Below are 20,080 nucleotides of genomic sequence, written 5' to 3' on the forward strand. Positions count from 1 at the left end.
AAAAACTTAAGTAGCCTTAGCAAGATCAAACCCTGTATTATTAAATGTTTCGCAAAAACATTCTTTTCCAAATAGAAAACCAATGTTATATAAAAATTAATCATAATAAAATAAAAACTGCAAGTGACTTCAAAATAAAACCAAGTATGATCATATAGCTACTAATATTCTAGTCTGTTGAACATTTCTTCATGTTTATGTTGGTTTATCTATAACATTTCTTCTTCCATTGAGGACAGGAATGATCCTGGGAATGGTGAGATCACTCAAGTTTCCAGATGAAGAAAACCGGATAGGTCTACTTCTAATTTTTATAAAATGACCTGTAGCTAACTTGGATCTACTTCACGGACGAGGTTCTTCCCTTGCTCTAAGCATGAGTAGTGTTACTGTACTTTGCTTCATGTAGGGATTCTTAATATAAGGAAACTGACTAATATAAATTGAGGGATTCTTTAATATAGAGAAAATGAATGACATAAATTGGAAGACAGCCATTCTACAGGGATGTGTTACCAAAAAAACTTAGAAGAAAAATACATCTGGAGCAGTAAAAAAAGAAAATTAGAAGTAAAATATACAATTCACAAGAATAATGAAAAGTCACACAATACTATAAAAAAGGAAAAAGTCATAATATAAACAATTTCTAAAATCAATTTGGAAATGAGGACTCAATGTCCCAAAAGTCTGTAATTACTAGTTTAATAGTTTTTAAAGCTTTAAATATACTAACTAAATGAATAATAAATGTAGTTCTAACACAAGTATATTGCAGTATATCACTTCTGTAGGATACTGTAGTAACAAAGCATTAAAAACGGACATTTTTATTTGACCCAACAATTCCACTTACAGGGATACATCCTAAGGAAATAATCAGACAGATGCACAAAGCTGTGTTTAAGAATGTTCATCATCCCAGCAGTTTTTATAATAGCAAAACAAATGGGCAATATTTAAATGTACAAAATTGGGGAGTAGTTAAATAAACCAGGACACAGCCATAATACAGTAGCATATTTTGAAACCATAACACATGCTTGTGATACACCACAAAGAAAAGCAGATTATGAATGTCATGTTTAGTATAATTTCATTTTTGTAAAAAGAAAATCTACATATTTCTATGCAAATGAAGTCTAGAAGAATATATAATAAAATGATAACAATGAAGTATTACCCCTGGAAAGTGGGTTTACAGATTATTTTATTTTTTATCTGTATTTTCAAATTTTTAAATTAGAATCATGAATTACTTCTTTTGACACAAACACCCAAAAGGCAATAATGTTGGATAAAATGGATTCTGGGAATACTTGAATAAATAACTTTATCTCCACAGAATAGAAGAAGAAGTAGAAGAATATAAGGTCAGACTAAATCATCTTGTGAACAAAAATTCAGGTAAAGTTGACTGGGTATCAGGACAACATTTTTAACAAGTGAAATTGTTCTTTTTTAGACCACGGTGAAAATGAAACCTGACCCCACCATGGCTCTGTTGCCCACCCTTGCAAACAGAAGGGTGGTGAGCGTGCTCAGCTGCAGCTACTTGAGGAGGTTCAGCGAGTCACGGGGCAGAGCGAAGAATGCAGGACAAACCACTGCTATTGGCACTTGGCTTTTTAAATGTGGGCAATCATAACCTCAAGGCAGCTATATTCTTTAAAAATCATTGGCTTGAATTGAAATTTTTCCAAGTTTTTCTTTTCGATTAATAAAATAAAGACATAGGTGTACTCTCCCTTCCAAGAGCACAACCTTGACCTTTCCCCTCCCTTCCCTCTCCCCCACAGACCTGATACCTTTACTCTTTGCTCTCCTAAGTCCCAAGGGCCCTTTTCTTTTTGCCTCTGTAACTTTCTAGATAAACTTTCTCTTATCATTTGAAAAAAATAAGTAAAATAAAGATATACATACATATATGGTGATATAAAAAGGTCACAGATATGAAAATTAAGACACCAAAATGCAACTGATTGTCAAGAAAAATAGGAAAAATATAACAGACACATGAAATGATGTTCATATACTTCACTCAATGCATGTACCAACCAATTAAGCAAAAGTAGAGATCTGAGCTGTATCTTTATCTGCAGATGGCAAGACATCTTAAAAAAACACACACAAAAAAACATAAAGCAGAGCCAAGCAAAAGCTACACACACACCATACAGGTGCCAGCACATTGCAGCTCACAGAATACCAACATTCTCAGGCTGCACACTCTAGCTGTAGCAGTAACAGCAGCAAGGACAATAAACCCAGTCTTTATGCTGTACACAAAAGGGCCTCACTGAAATTGTCTTAGTACAGAATTTGCTCAGGTTTAATGTTTTTTGTCTGAGAGAATGTAGACAACAATACTGGGGGGAAAATCTAAGATGTTAATATTTTAACTCATTTGAACAGACGCAATGTTCTTCAACCGCGATAAACCCTCGCTAAGACTGGTATTATATCTTGCGGCTTGAGTATTGCTTATTGGAAATAGCTATGGCTTCAGGTGGGCAATACTATGCACCAAAATGCAGATGATAACTACCATTTCAAATGTATTGCTGGTGTGTCATTCTTTGCCTCGTTAACTGTCACATTCTTTCTAATTCTACTTTTTAGGCCACTCTGAAAAGCCTAATGCAAATCATAAACTCTTTCCTGGATACCAGGAGCCAAATGGAACATAACTGGGGCTTCTTGGGGAGATCCAGCTCCTACCTATTCGAGTATTGGCAAATACATCAGCTAGAGACCCACTGGTTCCTTTGACCTCTCCATGGGACAGCGTAGAAGATGCAGATGAAGAAGTGGACGATCCCTGAATTGAACGGTTGATCCAGGACTCAGCATTCTGTAAGCTCTGTTGTAAGGCAGCAGAGAGCGCAGCTTGGCGTCTCAGAGAGCCCTCATCCTCGGAGGCTGAAGACGTGTCTGTGTGGAATTAGAAAAACAGTTGTTCTCGATCCTGCCTAGAACAGAGACCTTTTACTTCTTCGTCATTGATCACACATTCAGTCTTGACACCAGCAAAACATTCGCATTCTTAAGGTAAACTATTATGTCAAGCTTCTCCAGAATCACAAGGAAGGTCTATGGACCAAAGCCTGAGAAAATGAAACAATCTAAATTTACAAGTAATTTAAAGTTATTTTAAAAAAACCCTTTTAGAACATTTAAACTTCATTCACTGTTTTTCTGTTCGGAGTTTAATCAATATCTAAGTTCTCTGACTTATCTTACTTATGTTCAAGTAATTCTGAAGTGCTAATAATATTGTCCTCAATCTCCTAATTAGAGAATTTTGTGCCAGGTTGCTATACTGATTTTGACAAGTATTTATTAATTAGTGTTTACTTAAAAGGAAATAATCTTGATACAGAGATATAAAAGCTTGTTTTTATTAACAATGACCTAAGTGTCAGTGAGAGGCTGGGGAACTGGTGGGGAGTAAAAAACAATGCTTAGTTTATGGCCATACCACCCTGAACTCGCCTGGTCTAGATCTCGTCTGATCTCAGAAGCTAAGCAGGGTCGGACCTGGTTAGCAATTGGATGGGAGAAAGGATGCTTAGCCTGGAGGCAGTCATGGTTTTAGTAGGAAAGACAGCTGCTCACTTGGCAGTTAAGCTTTCCAAACACAACAGAAGAGGGCACTGATCAGTATTTCTCTTCTTAATTCTCAGAGAAGAGTTGTGAGAAATTCACTGATGTCTGTATTTAGCCTGACTCTGACTTCAGGATAGTGAGGCCTAAATTTAAAAAGCATGTTGAAAAAAAGAAAAAACAAAAGTTCAACCAAATATAGAATAGCCAAGGGAAGCGGAAGTCAAGGGTTTTTATTCCAGAGCTCTCAGCTGACAAGGTACACAAGTTCAGGGGCATTTGATCTGATGTGAGACAAACCCTTCTAAATGATTTTAGAGGTTATAATTTATGGCCTGTGGATTGAATGTCACCCATTTTTTAAAAATTAAATATTCTAGACCCTGGCTGGCATAGCTCAGTGGATTGAGCGTGGGCTGTGAACCAAAACATCGTAGGTTCGATTCCCAGTCAGGGCACATGCCTGGGTTGCAGGCCACAACCCCCAGCAATCGCACATTGATGTTTCTCTCTCTCTCTCTCTTTCTCCCTCCCTTCCCTCTCTAAAAATAAATAAATAAAATCTTTTAAAAAATTAAATATTCTATGGTTAGTCCTATAGAATATTTTCCTATAACTCAGGTGAACCTATAAGTCTGTAATACTGCTAATACCCATCAATGGAAATTTGAAGTACAAGAGATTAATTTAATCTAGAAGCCAGATTCTGCAAGTCCAGAGCAAGAGAGAAAGTTTGTTTCCTGCTCTGGACTACCTCCAAATTGTTACCTCATAGTGAGGGAGATACGAAGCCCAAGCCTGACTTTATGATCATGGTATCGCCCCTGCCAGGTAGGTGTCCAAGACTGACTTTAAAAAAATTTTCTACAATGTACTATATAACTAATATATGTCAGGTTCCAGGGATTCTGAGATGTATGAGTTTGTATGAAATAGGAAGGACCCTAACAAGGCTTATAGTCTAATACAGGAGGCACACAACCCTAGGCTTCTTCATAAGGAATACAACAAATGCTAAGAAATAGGCTAAGCAAAGGGTTTCACTCCAGGGGCGCCAATCCCAGCTGGGGTTTCAAGTACTTCTATGTAAAAGGAGCAAAGATTTTGAGGAGGTAAGGGGCAACAGATAAGGCTGGAGAGATCAATAGTGGCCAGACCCCAAAGGGATAAAGTAATAAGGTTCTTTAAAGGGGAAAGAGAAGCCCTGGCTGGCATAGCTCAGTGGATTGAGTGTGGGCTGGGAACCAAAGTGTCCCACGTTCGATTCCCAGCCAGGGTACATTCCTGGGTTGCAGGCCAGAACCCCCAGCAACCACACATTGATGTATGTCTCTGTCTCTGTCTCTGTCTCTCTCTCTCCCCCCTCCCTCCCTCCCTCCCTTTCCTCTCTAAAAATAAATAAATAAAATCTAAAAAAAAAGAATGCATCCTTGCATTTCCTATAGATTAAAAAAATAAATAAATAAAATAAAAGGGAAAGAGAACTACAATGCAAAAGGAGGCTGATTAAAGAAAAATATAAAGTAAGAGCACCTGTAACATTTTAAGGAAAGTGTTTTTGGACTTCCAGCCAAGATGGAGGCATAGGTAGATACACTTTGCCTCCCCGTGCAACCAAAACAAGGATAACAACAAATTTAAAAACAAAAAATAACCAGAACTGCCAGAAGATTGAACTGTATAGGAAGTCTGACAACCAAGGAGTGAAAGAAGAAACATTCATCCAGACTGGTAGGAGGGGTGAAGATGGGCAGTCAGGGCAGTGAGGACTACTGGCAAAGTGGCAACCAGAAGACCAGGGTCAGGGAGGGCAAGGCAGGGGCTGGCAGACTGGGTGGTCCCACATTTGCATGTGGATAAACTGGGAGAACAACTAGAGAGTGAGACAGACCATTCAACCCAGGGTTGCTGGGGCGGGGGGCGGGGGGGGTGTGTGTGTGTGCGTGCCAGATAAAGCCTCAAACCTCTGAGTGAAAACACAGGCTGGGGTTGAGGTGGTGGGAGAAACTCCCAACCTCACAGGAGAGTTCGTTGGAGAGATCCACAGGGTCCTAAAATGTACACAAACCCACCCACCTGGGAATCAGGACCAGAAGGGCCCAATTTCCTTGTGGGTAGCAGATGAAGTGACTGAAAGCCAGGAGAGAGCAGAGCAAGCAGCATTGTTCCCTCTCGAACTCCTCCCCCACATACAGTGCCACAATGCATTGATGTGGTTGCCCTGCCCTGGTGAATACCTAAAGCTCTGCCCCTTACTATGTAACAGGTATGTGGAGACACACAAAAAAATATGGCCCAAATGAAAGAACAGATCAAAGCTCCAAAAACAGAACTAAGTGATGAAGAGATAACCAACCTATCAGATGCAGATTTCAAAACACTGGTAATCAGGATGCTCACAGAAATGGCTGAGTATGGTTGCAAAATAGAAGAAGTGAAGGCTATGCAAAGTGAAATCAAGGAAAAGTGACAGGAAGGAAACTGGGACTCAAATCAACGATTTGTAACAGAAGGAAAAAACAAACATTCAACCAGAACAGAATGAAGAAACAATTCAAAAATATGAGGAGAGGCTTAGGAGCCTCTGGGACAACTTTAAATGTTCCAGCATCCAAATCATAGGGGTGCCAGAAAGAGATGAGCAAGAGCAAAAAAATGAAAACTTATTTGAAAACATAATGAAGGAAAACTTCCCCAATCTAGCAAAGGATATAGACTTCAGGAAATCCAGAATGCTCAGAGAGTCCCAAAGAAGTTGGACCCAAGGAGAACACATCAAGACACATCATAATTAAGTTACCCAAGATCAAAGATAAAGAGAGAATCTTTTTTTTTTTTTAAGATTTTTTTATTTATTTATTTTTAGGGAGGGAAGGGAGGGAGGGAGGGGGAGAGAGAGAGAGAGACAGACAGACAGACAGACAGACATCAATGTGCGGTTGCTGGGGGTTATGGCCTGCAACCCAGGAATGTACCCTGGCTGGGAATTGAACCTGGGACACTTTGGTTCCCAGCCCGCGCTCCATCCACTGAGCTATGCCAGCCAGGGCTTGAAATCCAGAAAGCTCAGAGAGTCCCAAAGAAGTTGGACCCAAGGAGAACACATCATAATTAAGTTACCCAAGATCAAAGATAAAGAGAGAATCTTAAATGCAACAAGACAAAAAGGAGACAGTTACCTACAAAGGAGTTCCCAGAAGACTATCAGCTGATTTCTCAAAAGAAACCTTATAGGCAAGAAGGGGATGGAGAGAAGTATTAGAAGTAATGAAAGGAAAGGACCTACATCCAAGATTACTCTATCAGGCAACGCTATCTTTAGACTGGGAAGGCAGATAAAGTGCTTCCCAGACAAGGTAAAATTCAAACAGTTCATCATCACCAAGTCCTTATTATATGAAATGTTAAAGGGATTTATCTAAGAAAAAGAAGATGATCAAAATTATGAACAATAAAATGACAAAAAAACTCACAACTATCAATAACTGAACCTAAAAAAAAAACAAAACCAAAACTAAGCAAAGAACTAGAACAGAAATAGAATCACAGGAATGGAAATCACATGGAGGGTTATCAGTGGGGAGGGGAGGGGGGAGAATGGGGGAAAAGGTTCAGGGAATAAGAAGCATAAAGGGTAGGTAGAAAATAGACAGGGGGAAGGTTAAGAATAGTATGGGAAATGGAGAAGCCAAAGAACTTATATGTATAACCGAAAGACATGAACTAAGGGGGTAGGGAATGCTGGTGGGAGGGTGGGTGCACGGTGGAGGGGTATAAAGGGAAGAAAAAAATGGGACAACTATAACAGCATAATCAATGAAATATATTTTTTAAAAAAGGAAAGCATTTTTGCATCATTTCCAGAAAATATTCTAGTATTTCAGATGTACCATGGGAGACAGAGATTTCTATCTTTGCAACATGCTAAAAGAAAGGCAGGGGGCATGGGACAGGGGGCTCTGACCCTAAGAATAAAGTCCAGTGATACCTTGGTACTCGTCGTTAATTCATTCTGGAACTCGTGACAAGTGCCGTAAACGACGAATACCAAGCAAGCGATGAGTGATGAAGCATTTTCTCTTGCCAGGTGGTACTGTGACTCATACAAGTTTCAGCAAATGCGACAAGTCCCCAGTAAGGGCTAAGTGATGAAATGTTTTGTTTTTTTTTCTCGTTAAAAATGAGACGAGTACAGAGTTTAACAAGTTCTGAAGCCAACGAGTACTGAGGTATGACTGGTATGGGATCCCATAAACTCAATGAGATTTGTAGGCTATCTTTATTGAATCACACTTAATCTGTGTAAGTCTAAAATCAGAATAACCCAATTTTCAAAAGTCAGTAAAAGCAGTATATTCATTATTTGGTTTATGGAAAATTGGCTTCATTATGTTTCTATATTGAATCAGTTATGTAATTAGGTGTATTGTTTCAATTCAATTACCTCATTTGCCTGCCAGTCCTCCTCAGAGGGTTTAGTGACCACAACCATGGGCGGCTTGGCTGAGTACAGTGGAAAAAACATGGCTTTGGTGTATGTCTTCTATTCCATCTCTGGGGTCCACCTCTCACCGGCTTTGTGACTTGGGCATAAAATTACCCATCTGAGAAGGCTGGCTGTTTGTTCAACCATTCAACAAATATTACTAAACACCACACACTTTTTTGATAGAAATAAAATGGTGAGCAAGAACACAGTCTTATTAGAGTAGGCACTCAGGGCAGGCACCCAAAGAAGTGAGACCTAAACCCAGGCTAGCAAGGTAAGTAGAAATTAGTTACGAGGAGCATAAATATGGGGAGAGGGAAGAGTCAGGTAGAGGAAACAGCATGTGAGAAAGCTGGGAAGGAACAGAAAACAAGGCACATTTGAAGATCTGAAAGAAATGAGACCAGCTGAAGCGCAGGATGCAAAATTGGTAGTGATGAAAGATAAGGCTGGGCAAGTGACAGCACTGGGTTCCTAAGGACCATGGGAGACACGCTAAGGAAACTCGCCTTTCTGCTAAGTGCAGTGGGAGGCCATGAAATGAGACAGTGTCTGGAAAGCAACCCCAGCAGTGCCGGCACACGGTAGGCGGACAATAAACTTTAGGTCCCCTTCGCCGCAATGAATAACCCAGCCTGTGTTACCTCAAAGACACAAAACTGGCCAAGCATAGCTTAAAGATCATCATGTGTTAAGAGTGCACAAAATGTAAGCACTTCCTCAGGACTGTATCTTTTTAAAGATAACAAGTTCCCTTAGATATTTATATGTTTATTTAACTGTGACAAAGAAAATTACAATGGATTAGTAGAAATCTGGGCGAGATCAAATTAATATTAATAGAAATAAAGCTATCATTTTCCCACTGATTCTACTCTGATTGAACATGAACTCACCTTACCTAAGCTATAGGTCTACACAACAGAAACAATTTTGAAAACATGGTTTGCCCATCAGTTTATAACTGGTGTGATTTTTTAAAAAATTTATAGATTTGAGAGACAGACAGAGAGGCATCAGTTTGTTGTTCCATATATTGATGCATTCATTGGTCCTGACCAGGACTGAACCTGCAACTTCAGTGTATGAGCAAGATGCTCCAATCAACTGAGCCACCTGACCAGGACTAAAACTGGTGTGATTTTAACACAGCATCATTCAATACTGATCACCTGAAGCCTGTACTTCATTTATAACTAACTAGGAAACATACACAATTATAGCTTGCTGATTTTAAGGAAAAAAAGTCCTGAATTTACTAAGTGTACTTAACTACTATAGCACTTTCAGTCTTTAGCCATGTGTGGAAATGACTCCCTTCTTCTTGGTGGAAAATTATTATATCTAAAAATGTTTATTAATTAATAAATTGAATTTATAAATTAAATTTAAACATATCCATCCCACTCCTGAGAAATGAAAGCATACCTAATCAAGGACTTGTACAGGAATGTTCACAGGAGTTTTATTTGTAATAGCTAAAAAAAGGAAACAACCCAAATATCCATCAACAACTGAATGGGCAAGTTGTGGAGTATCTCTATTATGGAATGCTACTCAGCAATAACAAGGAATGGACTACAGTACTGATACACAAAATGTGGATGAATCTCAATTATGCTGAGTAAAAGAAGCCAAATCTTTACCCTAACCCACCAAAATGAAGTACAACTATATGATTTTATTTATAGAAAATGCAGACTCATGCACACTGACAGAAAACAGTGGATACACCTCACAAGGATGTGGAGAGGTGGGACTGCAAAAAGATCACGAGGAAATTGGGGGGCTTTACTTATCTTAATTGTGTTGATGGTTTCATGGTTTTTCTATGTCAAAACGCAGCAAAGATACATTTTAAATATGTGCTGTTTGTGTTGGTTGTAATTCAATAAAGCTATAAAAACTACTTTTAAAAATTGTGGTGGTAAAAATGACACCTTAATGAGAGGATGGCAACCCCTGGGAGTCAGTCTACACAACCTGAGGCAAAGAAAGTTTCTCTGTAGGCAAGAAAAAGGTTTTAGGCTAGGGAAAAATTGTTAGACACCCAAAAGGACACAGTCTCGGAGTAAAAGCACATTGGAACAGAAGATGAAAAGGTTAGTTCTGGAAGCAAGCCAATCTGAAACTACTTTGGGCAACGATTCTGAGCAGCTTATGGTACTCTAGCACCGAACCCAACCATGGTGCATACTGATTCACTGGCAAGCATTAGGGAGACTTTCAGAACTGTCCAAGAGATTTTCAGCATCCCACAATAATTTGTCTCTGTGCACTGAGGGCTGGCCAGGACTGAAAGTCACTACAAAGAGCCTAATTGGCAGGAGTCCCAGGAGTTGCCTGACCATCACTATCCAAACAGGGGTACTTCTGAGAGAAGGGCAGTCACTATAAATAATTAGTCCAGGGCCACTCTACCAAAAGGGAATTCCAAACAGTTTTTCTAGGTATTTTCCCACATCTATGGGGGAAAAAAACAGTTTCCAAAAATAATTAATATTACAAATAGTACTGGGGTGAGAAGAGAGTTGTTTTTTTTTCCTCACTTACTGCCTATTTGAAAAGTTAGTTCAAACATGCAGCCATTGTTGGAGCACCAAAGTACCAGAACACGTTTGCTGACAAAATGGCAGGCTGAGAGGCGATATGCCAGTGGGCTAGAGAATGGGCTGGCTGACCCGGATTTCAGTCTTAGCTCTGTCACTGAGAGCTGTTCTCAGGGGCCTTAATTCTTCTGTCTGTTGTTGTTCTTTTTCTATGAATTCCCTCACATGAGTGTTTTCTACTTTTGGATAGTTTGCCCACACTCAGTGGATCTGTAGCTGTGGGAATCCCAAGAGCCTGGATTGAGGTTGTATCTTCCCAGAAAACACATGTGCCAGAAAGTTATCATAAGCCTTTATATTAGTTCACTTAAAAAAAGAACAAAAACGGATTTTACTTATTTTCGGAGAGAGGGGAAGGGAGAGAGAAAAGGAAGAAGAAAAACATAGCTTGGTTGCTATTTGCACGCCCCCAACCGGGGAGCCTGGCCCACAAACCCAGGCATGTGCCCTGACAGGGAATTGAACCAGAGGCCCCATCTTTGCAGGACAATGCCCAACCCATGAGTCATGCTGGTCAGGCTGTTAGTTCACTTTTTAATGCTAGTTCTCACCAGGGACAATAGTGAAATTTAAGTCTTGTATCCACTAACCACAAGTACTTAGGAAGGTCCCCACCTCTGCTTTCCCAAGGCCAGGTACAAGGCAAGCTTTCCTGACATATTCTTTTGCTGGCAGTTTAGTATTTTCAAATTTATTCTTCTGGCGAAGAAAGCCTCTCCAGAGACCTCGATTCCAGCTTCCAACCTTATATAGGTCCAAGGTTTTGTCTTTTCTACACTTACGGTAACTAAAATTTAGGCCTTCCTTTGTTGGCTCCCCTCACCCCAGGGCAGCCACCGTGTGCCCCATGGCACCACTCTGGGTTTTGGTGACCATCTCTCTCTCTTGCTCTTGTATGTTATTTAAAAGGAAGCTGGTTATATTTTATCTAGCATTTCTAAAGGGAAGTATTCTTTCCCCTTTTTCTAGGAGTTTACAGCTTATCTAATTGACTACACAGGTAGAAACAGAAGTTGGACAAGTTATCGAGCCTCCCCCCACACCTGTTTTCTCAATTGTAAAACAGGATACAGGATTGTTGAAAGAACAAAAATGAAAAAAATGTATGTTAAGTACTCAGTCAGCCTTTTTGACCAGTACACAGAGGGTACTCAATAAACAGTAACTATGAAATTACTTTTATTGAAGAACCTTAAATTTTACAGTCAATTACTGAAACAAACAAATTCAATCTAATAGAGTGGGTTTTTATTGTGCTTTGGGTTAAAGAATATTGAATATTTACTAGCCTTCCAAGTAATTGTGAACTGTTGCTCAGACTAATAATGAAAAGAATGCTGTGAAAATGAGGTACATCTATTAGAGCACATTTATAGAGGTCTGATTTGCCAACTCTGTTTGCCTGCTTGAATAAAATTAAAATTTTTGGAAAAAAAATCCTGCAAGTTGGTAATTCAGACAGGTAATCTTTTTTAAGTTCAAATTAACTGAATGATTTTGGCACTATATATTCTCAAAAGGCAAGAGCTATTCAATTTGTTTAGAATAATACTCAACCCAGTGAAGTGACTGGAAATGGGGTGAGTGCCAAGCAAGTTTCCAGCAGCCAAAAGCAGCACTGTCCTCTTGCTGACCACTCCCCCACATACAGAGCCACAAAGCAATGAAGTGAGTTGCCCAACCTTGGCAAATACCTAAGGCTCTACCCCATCCAATTTAGCAGGTACACTAAGACAGGGAGTCAAAGCAGTTCTACCTAATACACAGAAATGAACACAGGGAGGCTGCCAAATTGAGGAGACAAAGAAATATGGCCCAAATGAAAGAACAGAACAAAACCCCAGAAAAAGAACTAAACAAGATGGAGAGAGCCAACCTATCAGATGCAGAGTTCAAAACACTTGTGATAAGGATGCTCAGAGAACTCACTGAGTATGGCAAAAGCGTAAGGGAAGAAGTGAAGGCTGTAGCTGAAATAAAGTGAAATAAAGAAAAATCCATGCCCTGGCTGGCATAGCTCAGTGGATTGAGCGTGGGCTGTGAACCAAAGCATCGCAGGTTCAATTCCCAGTGGGGGCACATGCCTGGGTTGCAGGCCATAACCCCCAGCAACCGCACACTGATGTTTCTCTCTCTCTCTCTCTCTCTCTCTCTCTCTCTCTCTCTCTCTCTCTCTCTCTCTCTCTCTCTTTCTCCCTCCCCTCTCTAAAAATAAGTAAATAAAATCTTTAAAAAAAGAAAACCCCACAGGGAGCCTGGGTTCAAATCAATGATTTGGAACATAAGGAAGAAATAAACATTCAGCCAGAAGAGAATGAAGAAACAAGAATTCAGAAACAAACAAACAGGGAATAAGAAGACACTGGAACATCTCCAAAAGTGCCAACACTGGAATCACAAGGATGCCAGAAGGAGAAGAAGCACAAGAAATTGAAAACTTATTTGAGAAAATAATGAAAGAAAACTTCCCAAATCTGGTGAAGGAAATAGACATGTAAGTGCTGGAAGCACAGAGGGTCCCAAACACGTTGGACTCAAAGAGAACCACACCAAGACATATAATAATTAAAATGTCAAAGGTTAAAGATAAAGAGAATCTTAAAAGCAGCAAGAGAAAAAAAGAGAGTTATCTACAAAGGAGTTCCCATAAAACTGTCAGCTGATTTCTCAAAAGGAACTTTGCAGGCAAGAAGGGACTGGCAAGAAGTATTGAAAGTGATGAAAAACAATGACCTGCAACCTAGATTACTCTATCCAGCAAAGCTATCATTTAGAATGGAAGGGCAGATAAAGTGCTTCCTAGACAAGGTCAAGTTAAAGGAGCTCATTATCACCATGCCATCATTACATGAAATGTTGAAGGGACTTATCTAAGAAAAAGATTAAAACAATGAATATTAAAATGGCAACAAATTCACAATTACCAACAACTAAATCTAAAAAGAAAACAAACTAAGCAAACAATGAGAACAGGAACAGAATCATAAACATGGAGATCATCTGGAGGGTTATCGGTAGGGAGGGGGAAAGGGGAGAATGGGGGAAAAGGTACAGGGATTAAGAAGAATAATTGGCAGGTACAAAATAGACAGAAGGGTGTTAAGAACAGTATAGGAAATGGAGAAGCCAAAGAACTAATGTGCACGACCCACAGACATGTACTACAGGGGCGGGGCGGACAGGGAGAGAGGGAATTACTGGAGGGAAGGGGATTTTAGATAGAGGGTGGCAAAGGGGGAAAACCGGGACAACTATAATAGCATAATTAATAAAATATATTTTAAAAGAAAAGAATTCCCATTCCAGTATCATGTATACATATCTCTTAAGTAAACAAAGATTTCCCAAACATGAGGCTTTAGTAGAGAGAAAAACAAAATCAAGAAGACTAGAGTCTGAGGTTTAACTGCCGTCTGATCTCAAATAAGTGACCATGAACCTGTTTGTTTCCTCATCTCTAAAGAAGCCTGTCTGTCCTGCTTCACAGAGCACTTATGAGGACCGAGTGGGGCAGGGCTGCCATGGGTATGTGAAAGCCCTTAACATACTGTAACATACCATAATCCCATAGAGCATCACTCAAGTATGTTAAAACTATAACAATATCCCAGTCTGTCCGCAGGTGTCAGAGTAACACAGAGAGGTAAAATTCTTGTCTGGCACTATGAATTACCACTACAGTCACTTCAAGCAAAGTCGTGATGAGACAGGCCTCTAAATTTAAGTTTCTTTCTACCCAAGCCTGTTGAAATAGCTTACTGTGCTTTTGGGTCATTATGTGGTCTATTTGGTTATCCTGGTATCCTCAGTGCAGTATAAGGTAAGTCCACATGGATGCAGAAAAAGCTTCAAGGAGAAAAAACATATGCTGCAGTTTTTACATTATGTTTATCTGTATGAATGAGTAACAGTGCTACACAAAGAACCCTTACAAACAAAGAGCTGAGGTAATTGTCTCATGACATTAGTAGATGATTTCAGCACATAAAGGAACTGGATGGCAGCAATTCAAGCAGGCTAAAGACTCCGAAAAAGGACACTGAAAGAACCAGAGGTTGCCACCAACTTGGAGAATTTAAAATTTTCAATCCACAAGACAGAAATCAGTGTGCATGTCAATAAGCAAATTTTAGGTTGACTGACACTTTATTATTTGAGAATGATTTAGACACACAAGACAAATTATTTCCCATGCCAAGTATTTACTGTGTTTTCCATAAAGAAGCCAAAACTTATGACATTTTGCTCCTTAAATCCTTTTTATTAAATCCCTCCAAAAATAGCTCTAAATGGTCATCAATTCAGTAATTCCAATATTTAGTGGTGCGTGCTCCCCAAACCAACTAACTGGCTCGTGTGCTCAAGCAGGTATCCCACAAGCCAGGTTCACCCTGGACTGCACATGCAGCATGCAGGCCCTGACCGCTCAAATGTTGCTGACCCGAGTGATGTGTGCATGACCTCCTCTCAGTACACAAAGAAAAACATGACTAAAATACTGTGAAGTTTGAAGTTAATTTTTCCCTGCAAGAGTGGCACAACTTTCCTAGAAATGAAGTCACACAAGTTTGTTTTTTTATAGCTGCCCTGAACCTGTTTTTTAAAAAACAGCCTTTAACTGGCAATGGTTAACATCAATTCTCTTCTTCCTCCCCATCCCTTGACTGAAGTCTAAGCATTCTTCTAAATGCCACTGTTTCATGGAATATCAAAGTAAATATGCAAGATTAAAACCTATGTACCATCTCCGGGTTAGTCTGTAAGAGAGACAGTGATGTAGGCTTACAGGGCAATAGGAATAAGAGATAGCCAAGTCTCTAAGTAGTGGCTCTCAGAAGCTTGGAGAGAATGGATTCGGAATCCTAGCTTGAGAACAGCATTTTCCATCCCCTAAATTGAAAGGTGCTAACGAATGTTTTATGATACAGTTCTTCCCACCTTCCGTCACAGTATCTGTCCTGGGCTCGTGTGTCACTGTTAACGGGGAGCATCCAGATCTAGCTCCATATGGGGTCCATGTAAGGAATCACTACAGAGTGTGCTGCTCTTCATGTTCCTTCATGATGGGGGAAAATTCCTCTTCTATTTGACAACACTGGTGTTAAAATTGAGGGTCCTATGAATTTGATTAAATTATTTTAAAATCCTAACTCTAGAGGTCATCTCTCCCTCTCTCTCCACTCCTCACAGGCCTAGCCTTTCCCCGTAATCAGCAACACTCCCCCACCCCACTCAGGCAGCAGGAGACAGTAGTCCACACCTAACTAACAGTGACATGGTCCAGGCCTCTTGACTCAAGTTATGTTTCTGTTCCAGAGCCCTAAGGTAGAACAACCACCTAGCTACTTTCTATGAGACCAAAGTCTTGGAGCTGTCCTCAAGACCTGAAGAAATAATTCATTACCCTTATCTCACTCCTGCCCAATCAGGTCCCCGACTTGATGTCTTGTGATTTTGCCCTATACAATCTGTAACCTACTTGCCATCATGGAGTTGGGTCTTTAGCATTAGCTTACTATTTCTGGACTGGCTAATTCAATATTAAACTATTTTTCTTTCTACACTGCAAACTCCTGCTCATGCATTTCTTTGGGCCAGTGAGCACAGGCAGGCAGACACAAGGAAAAACATGGGGATTCCAGTGACAATGTCCATCCCTAAGAGCACATCAAGGTTTTGAATATACTATTCAAAAATCCCCAGAAGAGTAAATAAATAGATAGGAAACCTTTTAAAGTTCTGAGGAGAGAGGACTGAATCTTCCCAACTATGAAATTATTAAAACATATACATATAAGGTGATCAAGAATATACACATCTTTAAAGCTGCAGAGAGTGGAATATTTGGTTTTTGCAATACATGAATTCCAAAGGACTATCGTCTCATTCAGCCACCATTTATTTCTAGGGTTGGTAAATTCCCCTCAGGCAGTGACTTTTATACAAGGGGATAAAAAAGGTTTCCATTTCTTCTGAGCATTCTCAAGATCCTCTGCTGCACTCTCACATTTAACCCAGGCCATGAGAGCAGACTGTTTACTCTGAAACTGCCTTTCTTTAATATAGCTCTGGAGAGGATTGTTTCTAAGAAGTGAGTCACAATGCTCTCTACCCTTTGCCATTTACTACAACTGAACCCTCAGCTGCGCTGTAGCATAATCTGCCAACACGGAACAGCTAACAACTAAGAGCCTCCTTTGTCCACCAGGACCCAACTGCTGTACGAATTGAAAGGGAAACCATCCAAGATTTTGAATTGAGTGGGCTGGAAGTATGCACCATTACAGACACAAAATGTCTTACTGTGATGGTCTGCTAGAGGTATGCTGAGTTACATTCTGAGAAAACACTTGAAGCCACAGAGCTATTTCTTTTTCAAACATATTGACACCACAGGTAAGAAAAAAAGCACAAAAAGTTAATGAGCCCACAGCACACCCAGATGCTGAGAAGTTAACCAAAACCTAGGAGAAAACTATAAACAGGAACCTGCACAAGGGAATAGGATCCACGTGAATAGCTCAACTCCACAGCTGTGAACCATAGTCAATCGCAATGATGCAACCTTCCTGGGTATCTCCCCAATCACAGTAAGTAGTTTAGACCAAAGCAACATGGGGAAGATTTTTACCCAAAGATTTCATTACCAGTAACATGCATTAGGGACACAGATACTACATTGAAGCTCTGAAATAGATTTCCTATCGTTAGTCTGAGAGACTATATACTGAGATCCTGGCTGGGAAAAAGTTTTTAAAACTTTGAAAAAAATTCTGAATAAATAAGACAACTTAAAGTTGTTCCAGCTGCTCCTCCAATATGAAGCTAAAATTCTTAAATTTATCTTAGGGGGATTAAGAATTGTCTGGGAAATAAAAATGGGATGAACACACTTGGTTCCCACTGATCTCGTGACCCCATTATAGAAAATGATTCTTCAAATACATATAAGTATATACAAAACATATTAACACACACACACACAAGCACACAAACACACATATGTTTTAAGACTGATTACAACTTTGCCTGACTGCTCTCCCATCTTCTTTAATGGTACATTTTTCCCCAAGTTCACTTACTCCTATGACTGCTGCAGAGACAAAGCATTTGACCTAGGCGTATAAATGTTTAAAAGAATATCTGACTACTGGTCATATTTTGAATGTCAGTGAAAATGGCTATTTAATCAGGGCAGGAATGTTTTAGACTCTAAGCTTTAGACTGTATTTATTTATGACTACATGATTTTGGGGGTAGTATAGCAAGGATATGCCAGAAATTCCAAAGGAAAAAAATTTTCTTAAATACCTTTACTCTTAAGGCTTATTTTTGTGTGTTGTTTAGGATGCAACAACCAAAACAAGCCCTTCAGTGTGCACTCTGATACACTCCTGATGGGGAGGAAAGAGTTCTGGCTCCTACCTCAGAAAATCAAAACAAAAAAACTAGAACTCCTTTCAGGAACATCAAAATAACAACTGTGAGAGAGAGTCTGACAAACTTACCGGGAGGTGTGCAGGCATCTGCAGGAGACTGAACAAACGTGGACCGCCTTTTGGTTGGCATGGGCAAAGCCATTTTCTGTTCTTTATGCTTCGCCAGAGCAGCTTGAACTGCTTCTGTGTGGATATCTGAAAGATTAAACATTTGCATTTATCAGCTCCTGGCTCTTAAAGTATTTTACTTCTGTCGGCTGACCTATAGCTGCCTTACTTGTTGAAAGGAGGATGTTCAGGTGATTTTTATTTACCATTTGTGTTAAAATATAAAGGCTGATGCTACTTGTTTGCCATTTGTCTACTAAAGAATTCAGCCCTCGCCCTGGCTGGCATAGCTCAGTGGATTGAGTGCGGCCTGCAAACCAAAGTGTCGCAGGTTCGATTCCCAGTCAGGGTACATTCCTGGGTTGCAGGCCAGAACCCCCAGCAACCGCATATTGATGTTTCTCTCTCTCTCTGTCTCCCTCCCTTCCCTCTCTAAAAATAAATAAATAAAATCTTAAAAAAGAATTCAGCCCTCCATTTGAATGTCTAATTGGGAACTCAAAATTAACATAACCAGACAGAAATCTTGATTCTCCACTCCCACCCCAAACTCACTCTACATTTCTACAAAATCAGATCATACTGTAAGCAGTATTGTATATTCTGCTTTGATTTTTCTTTAACTCTTACACAATCCTACTGAGGTAGATAACAGCTGAAGTGACTTCCTAATTTCCAACAATTTCCTCTTCTCAGGAAATGGGCCAAATCCACATGCAAACAAACCATCCTTAAAGGCCTGTCTGTAGTATATAAATGTGCCCCTTATAAGAGCTGGACCAAATAAATCCTTTGGGGGAGGGGCTAAACTCAGAATCCAAAAACTGCAGGCCCTAGCTTGGAGTCACTTTAATGACATGCTTGGAAGCGAGGTCCTTGAACCTCAAGGTTGACATCCCCAAAGCCACCTCTCTCTTTCCAGGGATTTCTCATTTGCTCCTTTGTTTCTATGATCTACCCCAGATATTTAAGGTAGCTTGAGTTGACCAGTTTCATTCAATAACAACAACAACAAAAACTCACTAATTTAAATTGAAACATCATTCTGTGTGAATACAGACCTATAACATAATTTTAAGGGCTGCATATTTCCCTGTTGTGTGTCATAATTTGTTTAAGCAACCTTGTTTCCAAATTTTTTCTTCTACTCACAGTAACTACTCATAGAAAAAATAATTCAGTATTTTCACTTTAACACATGTGTCTAAGCCTATTTCTGTAAAATTAATTCCAACAATGGCTGAGATGTACAGGATTTATAACTTACATAAGCACAGTACATTTATCAAAACCCAGAAATTCAAAATTGATACAAACTACCATATTCTGCCATGTATAATGTGGACCCACACTTTTGGCCCAAACTTTCAGGAAAAAAACCTTTCATTTTAATTTTTTAATACAGTTATTTATTTATATTCAGAAACAAAACAGATAATCATATCCCAGGGTATTATTTTGCATATGGATATTGTTAATTGCCTTCTAAGTTACACTTTTAATGCACAAGCATAAATAAAAAGAATTGAAAACATTTATATAGATATAGAATTGGTACTACCAATGTGTAATGTGCACACTTATTTTTCCCTAAAAAATCTGAGCTAAAGACTTCCGGCCAAGATGGAGGTGAAGGTAGACAAACTGTGCCTCTTCACATAACCAAAAGGAGGACAACAATTTAAAAACAAAATACAACCAGACAAAAAATTGAACTGTATGAAAGTCCGACAACCAAAGAGTTAAAGAAGACACACACATCCAGACCAGTAGGAGGGGCGGGGTCAGACAGCTTCGGTGGAGAGGGCTCCTGGCAAAGCTGTGGCTGG

The 20,080-nt window shown here is 39.5% G+C and overlaps 1 protein-coding gene across 3 annotated transcripts in view; it reads right to left on the reverse strand.

Annotated features, from left to right (window-relative positions):
• The window catches only part of DIP2B (disco interacting protein 2 homolog B), a 221,688-nt gene that overhangs the window by 66,174 nt on the left and 135,434 nt on the right, over nucleotides 1-20,080 (reverse strand). For 2 of the 3 annotated variants that reach the window (XM_028533424.2, XM_036019034.1), the window contains exons 4-5: nucleotides 18,213-18,338; nucleotides 2,722-2,934 (exon numbers count right to left, since the gene is read on the reverse strand). In XM_028533424.2, coding sequence (XP_028389225.1) covers nucleotides 2,722-2,934; nucleotides 18,213-18,338 — 339 coding nt within the window. The remainder of the gene's footprint in view (nucleotides 1-2,721; nucleotides 2,935-18,212; nucleotides 18,339-20,080) is intronic. The other variant, XM_036019035.1, reaches the window with a different exon arrangement.

The sequence above is a fragment of the Phyllostomus discolor genome, chromosome 2 (genome assembly GCF_004126475.2).
Source record: "Phyllostomus discolor isolate MPI-MPIP mPhyDis1 chromosome 2, mPhyDis1.pri.v3, whole genome shotgun sequence".
Taxonomy (NCBI): Eukaryota; Metazoa; Chordata; class Mammalia; order Chiroptera; family Phyllostomidae; genus Phyllostomus; species Phyllostomus discolor.